A 20686-nucleotide genomic window follows, 5' to 3' on the forward strand; every position below is an offset into this window, starting at 1 on the left:
TAGAATTTGTTTAGATCCTTATTAAAAACTACGACTATTGTCAATAAGGCAGATTGACAGAAACAGTTCTGATTTATATGTATCTCCTAAATTAGATGCCTAATGGAAAACTTAGATACCCATTGAAAAAAGCAAGATATATTAATTAATCATCAGCATCACTGGTCAAAAATGACAATTCTGAATTTTTCAAAATGCTATTGGGGAAAACAAACATTATAGAAACGGTTTTTTGAAACAACTTTTTAAAGAATTTGGTTCATTTCAGTTTGTTCAATTCTTTGTGAGTTAAATCAGGACTACTTTCTCTATTAGAACAGGAGTTAAATTGTTCATCCTGAAAGGCATCTTTTTACAGATTTTATAGGGCAAGTGTAAATATGATTTATAATCAATATCCCTGCCATTTTATTTTACTGTGAATGGCCCATTACAGTTTACAATTATGCTGTGCTTGCCCCACTAGAAGAGAATGCTAAAAGCTCCAAGTTTTGGCCTTATAATTGATTGTCTAATAAAGGGGACCCATTACATTCTGCATTGGCCATGCCCCAGCTTGAGTATTGTGTTGCATTCTGAGTAACATTCCCAGTGTAACATGAGTAAACAGAAATATGGGTAGGAAAGGGTGAGAATTTGGCAAGTTTTCTTGAAATACATGACAGTTGAGATTGGACATCCCAGAGAAGTTAGAAAATATTAAACCTATTTTCAGATAAATGAAATACTATCATATGGAATGTGAAAACTGGTGCGATATTCTATTAGTTTCTAAATGATCATCATTTTAGATCACTCCAGAAGTAAAACTTATTTCAACAGAAATATCAAAAGTTTTAGGTGAAACATGAATCCTCATATTACTTCCTTAAAACAAAATACCTTATATACTTTATTCCTGCATTTTAATTCATATCTTCCTTTCTTTGAGAAAGATAGCATATAATCATTATAAACACTCTGTTCAAAACTATTTTGAAAATGTTAGTTCAGCTTAAATATATTTTGGTAATCAGGCAAAAGTAATAAAACAGGACAGTTACACTCTGAATGCTATGTAAAATTAAAAGTTCAAAAGAATGTTTTATAATAATTACTATTACTCACTAAGGTTTATTGTTTAACCCATAAGCTGTAATTGTTTAATAATTACCTTGATGTTGTAAAAATGCCATACACTAGTGTTGTCCTTGGGTTATCAGTTTCCAGCAGAAACACATCCTCTAAAAAAGGAAGATGTCATTCTTTTAAAGTTCCCAGATATTAACTGTATATTTAAAAATTTATCCTAATAAAATAAATTAAACTATGGAAAGTATTATTGAGTAAGGTATTCTCGCAGCATCATTATAATCTGGAAACAACTCCATGAACTCCGTGACAGGCAATAAAATATTATACAAACACTAAAGGGACTTATAAAGACTGCAAACTTACGGAACTCATGCTAATGAAGTACTATTAAGTGGAAAAGGCACAAAGGTATATATTATAGACTAAAACCAGGTGAACTGTGAAACTGTACGCCAGGATACAATAAGCTTACCAGTGAGTGTCTCTGGTTAGCAGAGTTCTAGAAAGATGTCTTCTTTTTTCTGCATTTCCCTTTTTTTTTTTTTTCTAAGATTTATGTATTTATTTTAGGGAGAGAGAGAGAGGGGACAGAGGGAGGGGGAGAGAGAGAATATCAAGCAGATTCCCTGTTCAGCATGGAACCCAATGGGGGCTCCATCTCAGGACCTATGAGATCACGACCTGAGCCAAAATCACAAGTCGGACACAGCCGACTGAGACATCCAGGAGCCCCTTTTCCCTGCATTTTCTAAATATACTTTAATGACAATATATTACTTTTTTAAATTCAAAAAGTATTACAAATCACAATTTCTTTTTGACCTGGGGTTAGAAGTTGGAATGTGGAAGAAAACTCTTTCAACGTGACTTTTTTTCTTTACATGAAATAACACTTTTTTAGCTTATGGTCAAAATTGCTAGTGATGTTTTTATTTAATTGATAATTCCCTCAATGACAAAAAGTTTAAAGTATATTAAGGCAAAGACAAAGGTATAGGTAGTAAGGCTCATTAATACATAACAGAATGTGGAAGTAGATCTCCGGTAGGAAAGCCTGGTTAATAATCAATTGTTACAGGAAAAATCTGAATTTAGTGATATTTTTGCAAATAAGTTTCTTGCTGGGAAATACAAAGAAAGATGTATTTATTTTAAATTCACAATGAATTTAGGACCTCTTAGGCAATAAATTAATAATGAGTAGCCTTTCCATATGTGAACAAAAGGCTGAACTGTCTGGCTCTCCCTAAAAAAATCAGAAAGACTAAAATATCCTAAGTCATTAGAACATAAACATATTTGCAAAGAATTTGGGGGAAATAATGTGTAACTAACTTATAACACAAAACTCACACTTAGAACTTTCTTCTAGAAAAGCTGATATTAAAAACTTCTGTTTCTATGATCAGCACACAGGCTGGCTTTTGAAGAGATCAGCTACCGTTTCAGTGTCCATGATGGCTAGAACCAGTAGATTTTTCTTTATTGTAATACATTTTTATTGCTTATCTCATCACCTGCCTCAAAATCTGAGAAGAGCCAGCAGTTTGTATTTTAATGGATTAAAGCAAAATAAAAGTCATTTCTAAATGGCATTTAGTAAACATGACACTCTAATCTGTATCAAGTTATTCTGATAAAGAGAACTATGCCATGGTAGAAAGAAATCAGATTGTTAGCCCTTATTTGTTTTTTTTTTAATTTTTATTTATTTATGATAGTTACAGAGAGAGAGAGAGGCAGAGACACAGGCAGAGGGAGAAGCAGGCTCCATGCACCGGAAGCCCGATGTGGGATTCGATCCTGGGTCTCCAGGATCGCGCCCTGGGCCAAAGGCAGGCGCCAAACCGCTGCGCCACCCAGGGATCCCCGTTAGTCCTTATTTGACCTCGAAAATATAACCCTCCTCATGTCACACATGCTGAGATACTTAATCCCAGGATCACCAAGGAGGACTGAGACTGGAGCACAAGCCTCATTTCTATCCTGATGCTTTCCCATCTAACCTCGATTCTGTTCATTAACAATGTTTTTTTTTTTTAATTAATTAATTAATTTATTTTAGAGCAAAAGTGAGAGAGAGCAAGAGCATGAGGAGGGGGCAGAGGGAGAGAGAGAGAAGCAGATTCTCCGCTGAGCAAGGAGCCTGACTCAATCCCAGGACCCCTAGATCATGACCTAAGCCAGAGGCATAAGCTTAACCCACTGAGCCACCCAGGTGCCCCATACTCATGAACTATTAATAATAAAAATATATAGCCGGATTGTCATACAAATTGATTTCAAGTCAGAATATTAGAATTTAAATATACATGCAATGCATGTTCTTTTAGATAAGCACAAATGTATCATTACTCATGTAAATTATGCAAGCAGCTCTCTCTCACACGGATGTACATACACTCATTCATATATCATGGTGAATTCAATGAATGAAAAGTTTGCGTAGTGCACTCAGGGGCAAAATATATTTAAAAAACACTTAAGGGAATTTATGAACAGTATCCAGATCGTTTCACATTGGCACATTACTGATGCTGAAAACATTCATGGAAAAAACACCTTCTTCTGAGAGGTTATTAAAATAAACTTTACAAGCTTTTTTTCCAAAAACATTTTGCAGTCTCACATCGATGTACCTAATTCATCAAAGTGTGTTTCAGGCCCGTCTTCGTCAGTCACAGAGCACACCAGCCTCGCTTTCAAAAAGGTTGTCCACTTGTTGACAAGGCTGCGCAGTCCCCCAGTGTCATTCTGAAACCATTTTGAAAACACACTTCAGATTGCTTAAAGAAATATTAAAGTGTATTAAAAATTCAGCTTAGTGGGGCAACTGGGTGACTTGGTCGGTTAAGCATCTGCCTCTGGCTCAGGTCATGATCCCAGGGTCCTGGGATCCAACCTGCACCTGCATCAGGCTCCCTGCTCAGTAGGGAGTCTGCTTCTCCCTCTGCCTGCCCCCCTGCTTGTGATCTCTCTCTCTCTCTCTCTCTCTCTGAAATAAATCAAATCTTTAAAAAAAAACCTCAGCTTAGATGTGTATTACTTGAGGATTTGTTATAATCTGGAGGGTGGAAATGTTAACTATATCTGCACAGCAACAAGGAGGAATATTTAAGATCAAAAGCATTTTATAAAACAGCTATAGCTATACTATTAATTCTCTACAGTAGGATAATAACAGAAAATGTTTTGAAATTTATATGCCCTAAAGCTTTCTAAATTTAACAGTATGTGATGAAAGTACCTGGAAAATGTTCTGAAGAACACATAATTTAATTTGCCTTAATAACTCATTGTCTTCAATATGAACATAATTTACTATATACAGCGAAGCTTGCAGATTCTACTGTGGTCAGGAAAGTGGGTTTATACCTATACCAAATGGTCTTCAATACTTCTTTTTTTTTAAATTTTTAAGATTTATTTGTTCATGAGAGACACAGAGAGAGGCAGAGACACAGGCAGAGGGAGAAGCAGGCTCCCTGCGGGGGGGCCGGATGCAGGACTTGATCCCAGGACTCCGGGGTCATGACATGAGCCAACGGCAGAGGCTCAACCACTGAGCCACCCAGGTATCCTAATAGTTCTATTTTCTATCCTTCATTTCTCTGCTATTATTCATTTAATCCTCAGTATTTCTAATCAGATGCTTAAATATATATATTTTCCTGGCCAGGGCCAGGAAAAAGGCATTTGGATCATTCACAAATAGTCTCTATTGATTTTTTTCCCTGTATACCCAAGTGTTTCAGGAACCCTTCTGAAGACTTTCCTGCCTTGTTCCAAATGACTGAGAAGCAGATGAGCTCCACAATCAGTGGAATATTGCAATATTTAAAAATAAACTATTTTGAACACTGGATACTTTAAGAAGCACTTTTGCACAAAGTATGGTGGCCATAAACAAGTCAGGGCAAACCTATAAAACTCCTTTATGAGAGGGCACCATGAGTTTTCTTGAGTTGCTACATATGCTTACTGTTTACATACAAGAACATTTTGTTTACTGTTTCTAATTAGGACTGTATTTTACTAATGCATTTCCTACTTTTCACTGTTGCAGTTTCTCAATGATTGTCTTTATTGAGGTTTTGCTGTATTTTATTCACAAGAATTGTTCTGTTTCTTTTGTAACATACAATTAAGTTAGCTGTTTTTAATGCAAATGCATTAAATGGAAAAACAAAAATTACACAAAACCATTTTTTTTGTGTAAAACCATGACCACTATCTTTCCTTGAATTAAGCTTATCTCATATGATTGATGTGAATAAACATTAAAATAAAATGTCTCCTCTCAATATTTCATTCATTTGTAACCATAGATAAAAGTAGGAAAATAAACTATTGGCAAAAAAAAAAAAAAAACAAACAAAAAACAAGAAAAACAAAAAAAAACCCCCATATCCATATAATTCAATTTTGAATTTTTAAAATTAGGACAAGTTTAATACTTACCGGACATATCCTAGCAATCATGGAATGAATCTGTTTTGTGCTTCTGCTATTGTCAGTCAGTTTCTCTTTGAAGAAGAAGTACACCTTAGCATCATTTGGATCTGTGCCATCTGGGATGACATGTGCATCCACAAACATAGGTTCTGGAAAAAAATACAAAGACTATATTTATACTCATGATGGAGATGCACCTACTGTTCATCTAAGTAGACCACAGGCATATGCCTTCTCCATTTTAGTACAGAAGCACAATTGCATTTTCAAAGGCACAGTCTAACTGCAGGAATTGTATTCACACAACATACTGTGTTTGCAGTGTCAAGTGGCACAAAATATATCCGTTAACTTAACAGCTTAAACTATTTCTTTCCCTGTCTGCAATACATTCTGAAAGCTCAGTAAATGCAAAAATTCTTTATGCACTGAGAAGTTCTAAAAATTAGAAAGCGTTTCTACCAGTTATTTCCCATGAAATCTAATGGTCACTTTATAGGAAAAATAAAAAAAAAAAAAAGGTTGTCTTTCAAAGTATAGCTTTCAATTTAGTGCATAAAAACTCAAATTCATTGAAGCTGAATGTGCAGTCAGGAGTCCAAGATCTGAAAAACAGTTTTCCTTAAAATACAGCATATGAAATGAAGGGGAAATTTTTCAAGGAAAAAAAATGCAGTCATTTGAAGACATAGAGGGATTCCTTATTTCAAGAACAAAACAAGTTTTAGAATACTCCATTTCCAGATGTACTCGACTCATAAATTGCAGAAGTAAATGGACAATCAATGCTTTCTTGTGCTTGTCTATCAGTGAACTAAGACGCTAAACTGGGTGATTCATGCTTCACTGTGCAATGTTAAGTGAATTGCCAAATTCAGGGTCAGCTAGAAATCTTCCCCAGGGTGAAATGACAAAGATCTTAGTGGTTTCTTCTTCTTCTAAATAGCAGGAACTGATTGAAACTGTACATTAAAGTCAAATGAACATCTTTCATGATGTGAATTTCATGTGATTCCACCCAAAATTAGAAACAAGTGAATAGTGTTAATCATAGTTATCATATCTATGATTTCTATTAGGTACTAAATAAAATTATTAAAAATCATATATACCAGTTTTATAATTTAAGAATCTAAGTATAAAACAAATGTGAGGCGTTCCTAAAAAAGTCCTAGTCATAATATCTGTTATAAATTTAGGAAGATTTTAAGATTTGACATAATTAAAATCGACAAATTCAAACAGACTAAATAAATAAATAGCATACTTAATTGTGATATGCTACAATTAAACAACTGGAGAAGATTCTTGCATATGAACCTGTATAATAAACATCATTGTCATTTTTATTTTTTAATATATTTATGATAATTACATGATGGTTAACAAAGAGTTAGAATATGAACTATGGACTTCTTCAATTATTTATTTATCCTAAATATTTAAAATCATAGAGTACAGAATTGTTACATCACAGCTAATTTTTTAATCTTTCTTTATTATAGAATTAAATTAGTTTAAAGCACGATTCTCAGGGTGCATAAACTGTTTCTTACCACTTAGCCATTTGGAATTGTGTTGATCAGTTCTGACTGCATTCCTCTTGGTTAAACTTCGAAAAATAGCAGCATCTGTGCCCATGAAATCTATATACATTCCAGAGAATAGCTCCTCATCTATGATAAAGTAAGAAAATGTCAACACAATTTTAAATGTTTTTTAAGGTTCTTTTAAAAATCAAGGAGAACTCGCTTATTAGGTAATCACCCACGTGACGGAGTGCTTAATTGTTGGTTTCCATTGTTCATTAAATAAAATAATTGAATAAAATTTAATCTAGTCTCATTTTTGCCTATATTATTATCAAGAGTTTTATTCTACATAAAAATAAAAATTCCTCTGCCTATACTTAATTATACTAAAAACCTAAGGTGATACAATGTGTATCAAGAATGGCAGAAATAATATGTGCATAAAAGATAACAAAATGGCTTCATTAATTATTACTTTCTTTTAATAAATAAAAAATACAGTAAGAGAATGCTCAGTTTCTAATTTTGACAAGAATTAAGTAAGTGGAAATTAGGGCTAAGTCGTTTAGCACTCTGAATCTCTCTCTACCTTCTTATTTGTAAAACATGGGAATGATCTTTATGATCTCAAAATTTTTTGCCACGTACAAAAAATTCCATGATTTCACTAAATAGATTGAAAATATTAGTTTTTATTCTCAAAATATTATTAATGATAAAGTTATTTTTTAAAGATTTTTATTTATTTATTCATGAGAGACACAGTGAGAGAGACAGGCAGAGACACAGGCAGAGGGAGAAGCAGGCTCCACGCAGGGAACCCGACACGGGACTCGATCCCAGATCCCAGGATCATGCACTGGCCCAAAGGCAGAGGCTCAAGTGCTGAGCCACCCAGCCATCCCTATGGTAAAGCTATTGTATCATTAAAAGTAAAATTTAATTTGTAGTGCTAGAAATTTTCTATAAGGTAAACAAAGTGCTACTTTTTCAATTGTAGCACACAATATATTACCATTATGCTAAAAATAGTACGTGAATAAGCCACATGTAGTTTAACATATTAAGCCATAAAAAATAGAAAGTAGATGTAAGAAAGAAAATATATTTTAAATATAATTATCATCATTAATGGCAAACTAGGATATTTTAATCCGTATTTGCATAACATTAGACATTGGACTTATTTCTTAAGGTCCACATTAATTTCTATCCTGGTAAGGACAGTAAGCATTGAATTGGTATGTGTGACCCTAGGAACAAAAAAAACGTAGTTACAAGTCAATTTAAAAAAGGAATAAAATGTATCAGGTCTGACCCACTAAACCACTATGCTGCTTTTTTCTTTGACTGATGTTCTATAATGACTCCCCTGGCTGTCTTCAGATCATGGTCATTTTGGCAGGACTGGAATATTTTGAAGCATTCCAAATCCACTGGTTAGTAAGAAGCAATACCAGTTAACCCAGGACAGAATGGAGAATGAAATGTTCTTAACATGTGCTCACAAGGTGATGAACTGGACCCTTACCAGTCAGCAAGTGGGTATGGCAAGCACTGTGTTGCCCAATTCTGCTTCCTAGTAGGGCTCTGGTGCCCATGGGAACGGATTATGGGAAGATAATAAATGTTCATGAAAACATTTTGAGCAATTTAGCTTCTTTAAAATTCTGTGAACATCTGTGAAGCATCTGCACAAGCAATCTGCCAAGGCAGTGGTTATTAAATTAATATAACTTTGTAATTAATTGTCTCACATTTAATTATACCAGATTACCCCCAAAATGGTGGGTTATAAATTCTCGCTATTCAGTAGATTGATTAGCATAGCTCTCCATTATCAGATCTGTTTCCAGGACGAGAAGGACAAAGGACACTCAGAGGACGGTGTATGGCCAAGAGGGCTGATTCCAATCCTACTGCACACCACCTCATTAATTATGTCTTAACCACTATAAAAGCCTACTTGTCTAATTGGCTTCATATTCTGGCTTAAATTGTCATTAATTTCATTTTTTAAAATTTGTCTAAAGATTTATTGTTTGAGAGGAAGAGAGAGCGAGAGTGAGAGCACTAGAGCAGGGGTGGGGAGAGGACGACTTCCTGCTGAGCTGGAGATGCTTAACCAACAGAGACAGTCAGGTACTCCTCTTATTAATTTCAATAGCAAGTTGGGAATAATGAAGTTTTTGCTTTATTTTGTATAATAATTAGTATCATTTTAAGCAGAATTTTGAGTAAGGATGTTTTTTCAGAATGTGTTGACTTATGCAAAAATAAACTTGTGCCTTTTAACTTTAATCCAAAAATCCTTTTGCCTTCCAATTTTACTTCCACTGACCAGAAGAACCTCATGAAGCTTTTTTTTTTTCATGAAGTTCTTAATAGGATCTCTAATATCATCCAACTTCTTGCTGTGCTACAACAATGACATGAAAAATAGCAAAAAACACTAAACTTGAACATGGGCCTAGAGCCACTGTATATTATGAAATTTGGAATTCCTCTATTCTCTGTTTCTTGGTACTTTAACATATAGAAATACTTTAAAACAATCTGTGTTATTTAGTGCCTTGCAATAGAACAGAAATGAAAAAGTCGCATGGCAAAGTGAGATGACTACACAAGTTCACTGTGCCAATATTGGAGATAAGGTTGGAGATAATTTTAGAGGGATAATCAGTAGAACAAATAAAATGACAGATACAAGTTACTAAACTTATTCCTCCTTTTAGTTTCAGTTTTTAAGGTAGGCAAATAGTATAATGACTCTTTGATAGTTTAAGTCCTAATATTAATCAAAATATTAAAAGATGGGGGCTCCTGGGTGGCTCAGTCAGTTGTGTGACTGATTCTTGATTTTGGCTCAGGTCATGATCTCAAGGTCATGAAATCAAGCCCTGCAAGGAGCTCCAAGTTCAGTGCAGAATCTGTTTGTCCCCTCTCCTTCAGCTCCTCCCCTCTTTCTCTCTCTATCTCTTAAATAAATAAATAAATAAATAAATAAATAAATAATAAAATCTTTAAAAAAAGAATGTAAGTATGGAAACTGAAATTCCAAATCCTTGAAAAATGAAAGTCAATAACTAACTTTAATTTTATAAACAAATCCAATTCTCTAAGGACAAAACTAAAGGCTTATCACAGTTTAACAGGAACATTTATAAAGTCCTGTTTTAAACCTTTCTTGTTTAAATGATATTTGATGACTATTAGTGTTCACAGATCTTTGAAGCTTATTTTCACAGCATTTAACCTGAAATAAGTGAAAACTCTACATATTTAGCTAGTATTAGTATTATATATATCATACCATTTTGATAGGTGAATACAATTTTCTTCCTAATGGAAATACTTTCCAAGATATTGCTTTTATTAAATAATATTCAGAAGCTTATCTGAAAAGTTCCTGCATCAGACATAATTGAATGTCTTGCAATTTCAGAGCTTTCTAATTTTTGGTCCCAATGGTATACTTTCACCTCCTCTCTAATTTGAAATGACCATATGGAAATAACTCACTGGAGAACTTCCAAGTTCACAATTTAGTCAGTGCTGGATGTACCTGTCTTAATTTAGTTTCCAAATATGAGAAAGAAAAAAAAAACAAATATGAGAAAGATGGGTTGCTTCATTAAATGAATAAAAGCAAAGTGCTCCCAAAACAATAATTATCTTGTCACCTGTTCTATTGTCAAATAATACAAGTTTCCACTGGCAATACATAGAGAAAGCAAAGGGGAAAAAGCACTGAAACACACTGAAATCCAAGATTTGTCTCCACCATCAACTCATGTTAAGTCAGACATATACTGGAAGTGTCTTAATTAACCAGCAAAGAATGTCTTTAACTGCATTATAGAAAGGCATCCAACGATTTGTTAATGGATGTAGCAGCAAGCAATTGGGCCTGCTTCTTAACTGATATATTTTGTAGAAAATGACGAGGGAGGGGGAATGATTTTACCACCAACCTCTTTTTATTATAGCAACTTCTGGAAAGTCCCAGAGAATGTACTTGGCTAGTACATGCACTATGTTATTCTTTCATTTGAAAGAAATACCACTTTAAATATTTGTCAAACATTACTAAAATATGAGGGAAAATGGGCACACATAATACTAGAAAAACAACTACAGAAAATATTAAAAAATACTTTATAATATATATTATTACATGTATATGAATACATACTTGTTTGTAAATAGTTAACCTGCTCTAGAAATGACAGCATCATGATAGTGAATGAAAAAAAATCCATGCTTATCATGTAATCATGAATTCTTGCAACTGCCAAACTACAATTTGTCGGCTCACAACTTTCTTTCTGTTACCTCGCTCAGACTATCATTCATGCTACTATCCAGATGGGTATATTGTGTCATGAATTTATTTTCTTTAATTTCCTTTTTATTTTGTATTTCCCCCTCCCTCTTTTATTTTCCACTTACTGATCATAACAGACACTGTGTTCACATTGGGGTTGAAAGAGCAGCGTCCTTTTCCGGATTCACACTTGGAGTCAATCACAAACACTTGGTCCTTTATTATAGATAAGATACAAATGTAGAATAATAAATAACTGTATATTTAGTTAACCAATTTGTTCTTTAGTAAAACAAAGCATAATCTGAACATGCTTCCTATTTGTTTCCTTATGCCTTCTCGATTTACTTTATTAAGACTTTTTGGCCTGTATGAAGAAAACATCTGTAGATTATAAGCAAACTTCAGCAGGTTGAAGTTCTCATCCTACTACCATCCCCGTAAAGCTGATCCAACAAGTTCTCCTCAAATCAATTATCAGAAAGAAAGAAAAAAAAATTCAGTATCAGCACAAACCACCTGGGAATCAAGGGTCATTGTAAACCTGAACTAGATATGTCAAAAAATTGGCCCAAAGAAGAAAACAGTACACAGAGGAATAATGTATATAAGGATTATATTATTTCTAGAATAATCAAGATATTTCTAAAATATAAAATTTATATTATCACTTAATTTTGTTATATAAGCATTATGCTAAATTCAATGAAGTTGAATTCATAATTTAGATTGAAATTGAAATTATGAAATTCTATTAATTCATTCATTTATTTATTTATTTAACAAAAATTTATTGAGCATTTACTATATATGCCAGGTACCAACAAAACATTAGGAATACAGACAAAAATCTTTATCCTCAAGTAATTTTTAATATTAAGATAGAGAATGTAAGTATAAAAATAATAAATGCACAAAATATATAATATGTTAGATGGTGCTCAGTCATTAGGAGAAAAATTAAGCAGAGAACAGAAGTTGGAAACTCCAGGGATTGGAGGCAATGATCCAATTTGAAATATGATGGTCAGTGTAGCCTAACAGGAAGGGAATATTTTGTTGGTATACTTACCCTTTTTTCTTAAATAAAGTTAGTAAAAGCTACTACTAAAATTGAAAGACAAAAGTTTTCACTTTTGTAGATTTCATTAGATGACAGATCTTAATCATCAAGCTAAGGTTTTTGAAAATTTTCCTGAGAGAAATTCAGGCTCAATATTTTTGAGTATGGAAATGAAAAGATCTAAACACTGCTTTAAGAAGATTGGGCCTTACCTTGGTGTTTTAAGAAGATTGAGAATGGCAGTTTTAAAAACAGACACTGGACTGAAGAAGTAGATTTGTTTTCAATTGCAATAGTCCAGGAATTAGGTAATAATAATTTGACATGCCAGGATCTCACTGATCATGGTAAGAGCAGTAAAAATGCAAGAGAGGTTGTCAAATAAAAATCAATAGAGCTTGGCAATCAATTACAAATTGGATGTACTTAAGAAAAATGAAGAAAACAAAGATGATTCTGAAGTTTTGACTCCTTAAGGAAAATAAAATTAGTTCCTTTTTGTTATATTGAGTTTGATGTGTTGGCAGGACATCCTTGAGATGATAGGGAATCAAAGAGCTTACTTAAAAAGAAACACGGTCCTTTAGCTTGGAAAGGTCTTTCAAAAATGATCCTCTTCTATGAATTAACTCTATAGATGAGGAAAATATAACTTGCCCACCAAGATCATGTAGCTAAATAATGACAAAAGTAAGACTAAAATTCAGTCTCCTAACTCATTATGTCTGTTTTCCAAAAAGTCAGTATTTATACAATGACTAAACTAAACAAATAATTGAGGAAAAATAATAACATTTAGTAAGGCTAGTTGTGATTATTTAGCCAGTGATGTACATATATTTTACTAAAAAGTGAGTTGGCATTGCAAGAATTGATGAAATTGCTTAGGTACCACTTGCTCTCCATTGACCTATTCCTCCATTGTACAGCATATTTTTTCACACAGAGTCTAGATCTTGTCCCCAGGAAGAGTGTGGTCTACCTGAATAATCACTAATTCCAGCATGTAGCAACAATTCTCCAATTTCATCTCCCAAGAACCATAACAACCTCATCAGCCTTCTCTCTTCTTGACTTTCTTTGTTTAGATTCTGTGCTATTTAATTCCATTAAATTTTTTGCAGAAATATTAAGTTCCTTGAATCTGTGATTTTTTTCATTGAAACCACAGCCCAGAAGGGCATGTCTATCTACACATTCTCCATACTTGTGTCCAAATATCTAAGTATTTTGCAGAAGGTCATCCAACAAGGTAGATTCAGCATAATATAGATCTGTGATCACCAACACAAAATGTATCCTCTGTACTGCTCAGTAAACTTTCATGGGCACTCTTATCAACTGGTTCTTCCATTAATAATTTCAAACCAATGCACTATAGTCAAATCACCTAACTTGTTCTCAATTGAAATGATTAACAAATGATTGAGCATATGACTGTAGAATAAGTGAAGCCTTTAAATGAACATCTTCAACTTCTCACTACCAAACACATAAATAAATATAAACGGATATATCCACTAGCACCTGAGAGGAACTCTTTCTCTTACTTTGAGGCCAATCATTCCACCAATGTCTTGGGCCTCGTCATATCCAGTCTTCTTAGGCAACTTATACTTTTTGTTATCCTCTCTCTTGGATCTTATTAACTGGAACTTTTACATCATCCTTTAAACAACCCGTTCAGCTCCTATACATTACTCTCTTTGAGAATCACAATTCTTTCTTCAAGAATTACCTATACTCATCACCATTTCCTGACTTTCCACTTTTTTCTCAATCCATTTCAATTGGGCATTCAACTTCAATTGTTCTATTGAAGCCCTTTGCCATATCCTAATGGCAACCACGCTACACAATTTAGTGTTAATTTTTTAGACTTCATTTTAGATTCTCAATGATACTTGAGATTGTTGACCATTTCTATCTTTTTAAAGACTTATTTTTACTCCCAGAATGAACACATTTTGGTTTCTTCCCCCCTGCTTGAGAGTTTCTTTTTTCCTGGCTATTTCTTCTTAGTCATGTTTGAAGGTCCCTTGTCTTCCATCTTGTCATTAAATTAAGACACCCTTAAGTCTCAACCACAGTCACACCTCTCTTTTCATACTACACCCTTTCTGAATCATGATTAAACCCAAGCATTGCCTGGATTTCAGTACTCTTATAAAAGAATAAATCAAATATTTATATAGCCAATTTTATATTCAATGGCCTACTTGACCTTTCTATTGGATCTTTCAACAGCAACTCAAACTCAAAAGAACAAAGCCCAGGCTTAAAATCTTAAACTCACACCTGATTCTCTTTGTTTTTTATCATCTCAGTTCATGACAAATATATAACTGAAAAGGCCAAAAATAAAAAAAAAACAAAGCAAAAATATCAATATCTGTATCATTGCAAATTTCCTTTTCTGCAGCTAAATCTACCAGTATTAACTATACTATTCTATACTTAATGGCTATTTTTCTGTCTTTATTGCCACTCTCTTTCTTTCTTGGCCTATTAAAATAGTTTATTTCTTGGTCTATTATATTCACTAACTGTTCTCATACAGCCGTCTCATCCCCTTCCCACCCTAAATCATTTGTAACCTAATACCGAAGTGACAACACAATGCTTCCTATGCCATGTTCTGCTTAAGATCATTACAGTTGCTTCTCCTTTAACCACAAGATAAAGACCAACATCTTAAAGGTAGCTTACAAGTTCTGACATAATTTCGTTTCTGCCATTATTCTCATTAAATAAATACACATTTGTAGATTGTATCAATGGGAGAACAAGTAGGAAAGAAAGAGAGTAGGTGGCGAAAAACTAGGAAAGAAAGCACAGCAAAACGTCCCATGGTTGTAGATGTCAATGAAGGCATTGAAAAATAGAGGGCATGACCAACATGTTATAGAGATTGGTCTAGAAGAAAGGACTGATTAGGGGAGTCAGTTTGATCATTAAGGAATCTTGGTCACCAGGAAATAGTTGTAGTTCACAGGTGGTAATGAAAGTAATATCAGAAATGTTTGATAATGACACGAAAAATGAGAATATAAAAGCTGAAAATATAGTCTACTAGTTTGAGAAGTTTTGTGATAAGTAAAAGAGAGAAAAAGAATGAGTTGAAAAAGTCAAAGATCTGAGATAACGATTTTAAGGAAAAGAAACCTCTTATTTTAAAACAGGAAAGGCAGTAAATGAGAAGAAAGAAAACAAAGATATAAAACAGAATAATGAAAGTTATTGATCAAAAACTTTATTGATAAGGAAAATGCACAACTTTTCTTCTGACAAGAGGAAAGCTAGGAAAAGATGCATACGCAGAAAAGTATGGTGACTAATTTGCTTCAAAAGGCACAGGAAATAATTTGAATGCCTGTGATATTCTTGGTTGTTCAAAGGTAAGGTTATCTGCTTGATGATCAACAGAGTCAGGGACTTAAATATTCAACTGCTGGAACCAATAGATGGAGACATCTGATAAAATCAACCAGAAATGAAATGAAGTAATATTCCAAGAATGTGCAGCAAAATTAATCAATTATAGTTTTTAAATTAACGTTTTATTTATTATTTCAAGTCACTATTTACTTGTGTTGCTTTATCTTTTTCTAGGAACAGAAGACAGAGAACAAAGATAGAGAAGAACCATGGTTAGGAATTGATGCAGCAAGGATTCGTAGGCTCTTTGGGTGGGCAACATTGAAATGCTCTGGAAAAGCTCTGACAAACAGAGAGAAGGTGGTACATAGTGTCTCAGAAATAAAAGTAAGTGATGATTGTGCCACCCTAAAACTGGTTTGAAATACAGGAAAAATGCCTTATCTTAGTATAAGCACATGGTGTTACCAGTAAGTACTACCTCTGGTCATTGCAAAACAACAACGTTATTTTGGATGAGGAAAATTAACTCAAAATACAACTCTCTGTATCATGTGGTCATTTTATGCTTGGCGATTTTGTATCTTCAACTACAGAAAATAAATAGAGTAGATGTTTGATAGATTATCCTCTATATTTATGTTATTATATAAACAGAAATATAAAAAATGATGTTATGGTGAAACCCTTTGACTTGAATTGACTATATACAAAGTTTAAATTCATAACCCTTTTCATACTTAAATTGGCTCTTAAGATGTTCACAGATTATTTAAAGAGATTAATTAATGGAAATGCTTCCCCTTTGAAATATACCTTTTGAAGTGAGACTACAGTAGTTCATTTATAGTAAAGTGATTAAATTTTTATTCCATGCTGGCTTTCCAAAGGAGATTATTTTTTAGACTGACTTTCCAATTAAGCCTTAAAGTGCATAGTGGGCAATTTGTACATGGGAAAATGATTTTATTTGAAATCTGTGCTCTGAAAACTGCTATGCTATTGTTGGCCTGTACAGTGACTGCACAGCCTTCAGTGGAGTGTCTGACAGATTGCAGACGTCTGGGGCAGTAGTTTATTTAATCAATTGATCACAGGCATGTGGTTCTAATGACAAGCTCAATGCAGCCAACTGTACTCTTCCAAGAAGCATAGCTCTACTTTTCTTTAAGAATTGTAATATTTCATATCATCCTGAACCACTTGGAATTGCCTAATTTTGGGGTCAACTTATAATTACTCAGTTATTTTTAAGTGACTTTTTAATTACCGAAAGATATGTGTGTATAAATTACACGTCTGAAAAAAAATAAAGTAATATAAAGAGAATCATTGTTTAATTATATTTGTATTAAGAGTACATTAATCTTTGTTAAAGGAAAATAAACTTAATAAGGTATATCAGTAGCAATATTTAATCTTTTTTAGAGTTCTAATCTCTAAAATTGAATTAAGATATTATTTATGTACTGGACATTCTAGATTTAAGTTGCATAAGGAAAACAAAGCAAGGTAATTTGAAACAGGTTTTTAAAATGCTTCTATTTAGTAAAACAACATGCTCAACATGCTCAATTAAAGGAAGGAGGAAAAACTCTTGTGATCTACTGCATATTCTCCTTAGTAAATAACTGTAAACTGAGATAAACATGGTTTTATATACCATAGGTGAAGTTCAACAAACCTTGTATTTGTCTTCGCATTAGGTATATACTTAGTGAGTAGCAATTTTTTTTTTTGTTCACAGAACCCCAAATCGTTTTAACCAATGTAAGAATAAAGCTAGAAAAGCCCAGTGTAGACTAATGTTGGTTTAAAATGAAAGTATGATCTATTAATTATAGAAAGTTCTTTCCAGCAAAGTCACCTGGCATCCTGCTTTATCAATCCCTTTTATGTATCTTATTCAAGTTTACCAAATTTGAAAGTTAAATAAGAAATTACTTAAAATAACTTTAAGAAAGAGTTTATACTACAATATTCCATAATGTGAAGCAAACAGTATCAATACCTTCCTTTCTAAATAATCATAAAATTACAACATTTTTCTTTCCTTTATCTTTTGCAGCCATTTTATTCATAGATATGAATATTCACGCATATGTTTATTCATATTTGTATATATGAATATTTATTCATATTTATATTCATATATCTATATATTTAGCTGAAAGCAAAAGTTACACTTTAAGTAACTTGGGCGACAGTAAGCAAGTGTGATATATTTTGAGTTCAAAGGACTAGAAACTTCTTCATGACTATTGATGATGTTTCCAACTTTTTAGCCTCCAATAGAGTTTTAAGAAATCTTTGACAGTAACACCATAACTAACGATGAAAAATGGTTACACTTACCTCTGATCTCCTCCCTCTATTCAAATAAGTACACACGGGGCTGAAAGCACCACTCCCACAGACATACAAGTGAGTTCGGTTGAAAGCCTGAATGACCCGGACGAAGTTCCCACAGCCATGCTAAAGGGACAGATGAAGATGTAGTTAGTGATATGATGACTTTTATTGCTGTTTCTAAGTAGAATGGTCATAACCCCTGCTATAAATTTTCCTTTCTGCTCTCACCTTTTTCTTGTTGTTAAGAGAGGACAAGAGAACAACATGGTTGGTTCTGCTGGTCTACTTCATGAAGAAGGCTAGCTTAGAAAAGAGTAAGAGGCACGTCTTTCTCAGAATTCAATATTTTCTACACTGTGTAAGTTTTTGCACTCTGAATATTTATGAGCTTACTCTTTATCTGAGAAAGTTGAGAAATTGGAAAGTACACCCAATTGTCTCCTTAAATTTTCCTCAAAATGTTACATGCACACATACACACATGTTATAGAAACATATTTGGAATGAAACTGTGCTTATACGAGGTCAATGTCATCATTAGTACACAATGGCAAACACTATGGGCTTTTATTTTATTTATTTATTTTTTAAAATATTTTATTTATTTATTCATGAGACACAGGCAGAGGGAGAAGCAGGCTTCCTCTCAGGGAGCCAGATGGGGGACTAGATATCCAGACCCTAGCATGAGGCCCTGAGCCGAAGGCAGACGCTCAACCACTGAGCCACCCAGGTGTCCCCAACACTATGGGCTTTTATAGCTGGTGAATAAACAGACTAAACAAATCCCAGTGCTTGATACAATCATGACCTCTCTGGCCTTCATCTCCAAAAAATACATTCTTCCCCAATTTTCTTTTTCACCTGCTTCTAGTCCCACTGTTGGAAAAGTTGTCAATTGTTCACTCAATGAAATGCAAAATAATCACTGTAATTATAAGTTGACTATGATCTTGCAGAAGTATGTAAACAGCCAGCATCAAAGGTAGATCTCTGTACCTGAATTAATCATTGCATGTTTGCTATCCCTCACTGACTACAAATTAAGCAAGCCTGAGATTGTATGTTGTTTTTCTTTGGTCATTTTTGTCCCCAAAGAACATCATTAAAAATGATGCCATAGAGTTGCCTGGGTGGTTCAGTGGGTTGTGTCTGATTTCAGCTCAGGTAATGGTCCCAGGGTCCTGGGCTCAAGCCCTGCATTGGACTCCCTACTCAGCAGGGAGTCTGTGTGTCCCTCTCCCTCTGCCCTTCCCCTTGCTTGTGCTCTCTCTCTCTTAAATAAATAAAATCTTAAAAAAAAAAACCCACAAATTAAAATAATGTTATAAATTAAAGACCATTTTAAAAATAAATACATATATTAAAAGGTAACTGATTTCCCATGGGTGTCAGACAGCATATATTTCTTTTCTTCTCTTTTAGGTACCATATTACTAATTTTTATAAGCACATTTAATATTTATGTTATTAGGAAAGTAAAACTAATAGCCAATTCTGTTAAAGTGGAAGTTAATTTTTTTAGTAGAAGTCAAGTTTAATTTATAATCAATATTATTTTATATTCTCTCATAATTTTTTCCTTTTATATTATTACTTGCCAGAAAATACATGCTTATTTTTATATGTAGAAATTTTATACATGTTTCTATTATGGATTTTATTATGAAGTAATCAATCATTAGCTATGCTGTCAAAGAAATTAATCCTTACAGACAAGACTATACAGTTTATTTTTATTTTAAGACATCAAGAATTTTTGTTAATATATAGTGTCGCTGTACCTTGACACCTGTTTATAGAGGTACCTGGAAATTGACTATGTAACTGCAAATGACAATGTGTTTCTCTGTAGAAAAAGAATAGATGAAGTACGGTGTTTATGTAATACGTCTATGTTAAGGGTACCTATGAGCAATGAGACTTGGGTTTATTTTTTTCACATCCAAGTTTAGTCACTCTGGGATCCTGTATATACTATTTCCTCTTATAAGACAAGACTTCAATTCTATTAATAATAGATTATATGTTGTCTTGAGTTTTGCAGACAGTTTACTGTCATGAATGACTGTTGATAAAAAGAAAGACATCACTAATGTGTTCTATATTTCAAATACAGATTATACTTGTTTAATGTATATGTTTCTGTCTCTCTCTACTTTCTATCTACTTATTATGGTCAACATTTGTTGAGAATTTATTATATGCTAGACTTTGGAATGATCATTTTATACATTTAACCAGTTTTACTTCCCAGGAGGTTTGATTTCTTTCACCCTGATAGCTCACACTTATTGAATTTCCTTATGCCATGTGGGCACTTCACATTTCTTCATTTTTGTACAACTCAACTCTTTTTAGAGAATAGAGCTTAGAGCTTTTTTTCAGTTAATTTGCTTGACATCACTGAGCTAGAAAAAGTAAAAGAGACTTTCAAACACAAATGTGTCTAACATCGAATCTTGTATTTTTAATCACTTTATAATTTGTCAATGGGTGAGGAAT

The 20686-nt window shown here is 33.3% G+C and overlaps 1 protein-coding gene across 3 annotated transcripts in view; it reads right to left on the reverse strand.

Moving 5' to 3' along the window:
• Positions 1-20686, reverse strand: part of SEMA3C (semaphorin 3C) — a 182326-nt gene that overhangs the window by 66778 nt on the left and 94862 nt on the right. For all 3 annotated transcript variants that reach the window (XM_038562836.1, XM_038562835.1, XM_038562834.1), the window contains 6 exons: positions 18185-18304; positions 11514-11604; positions 7086-7205; positions 5536-5678; positions 3714-3828; positions 1154-1223 (listed from right to left, as the gene is read on the reverse strand). In XM_038562836.1, the coding sequence (XP_038418764.1) occupies positions 1154-1223; positions 3714-3828; positions 5536-5678; positions 7086-7205; positions 11514-11604; positions 18185-18304 (659 nt within the window). The remainder of the gene's footprint in view (positions 1-1153; positions 1224-3713; positions 3829-5535; positions 5679-7085; positions 7206-11513; positions 11605-18184; positions 18305-20686) is intronic.

Source organism: Canis lupus, chromosome 18 (genome assembly GCF_011100685.1).
Source record: "Canis lupus familiaris isolate Mischka breed German Shepherd chromosome 18, alternate assembly UU_Cfam_GSD_1.0, whole genome shotgun sequence".
NCBI classification, from domain to species: domain Eukaryota; kingdom Metazoa; phylum Chordata; class Mammalia; order Carnivora; family Canidae; genus Canis; species Canis lupus.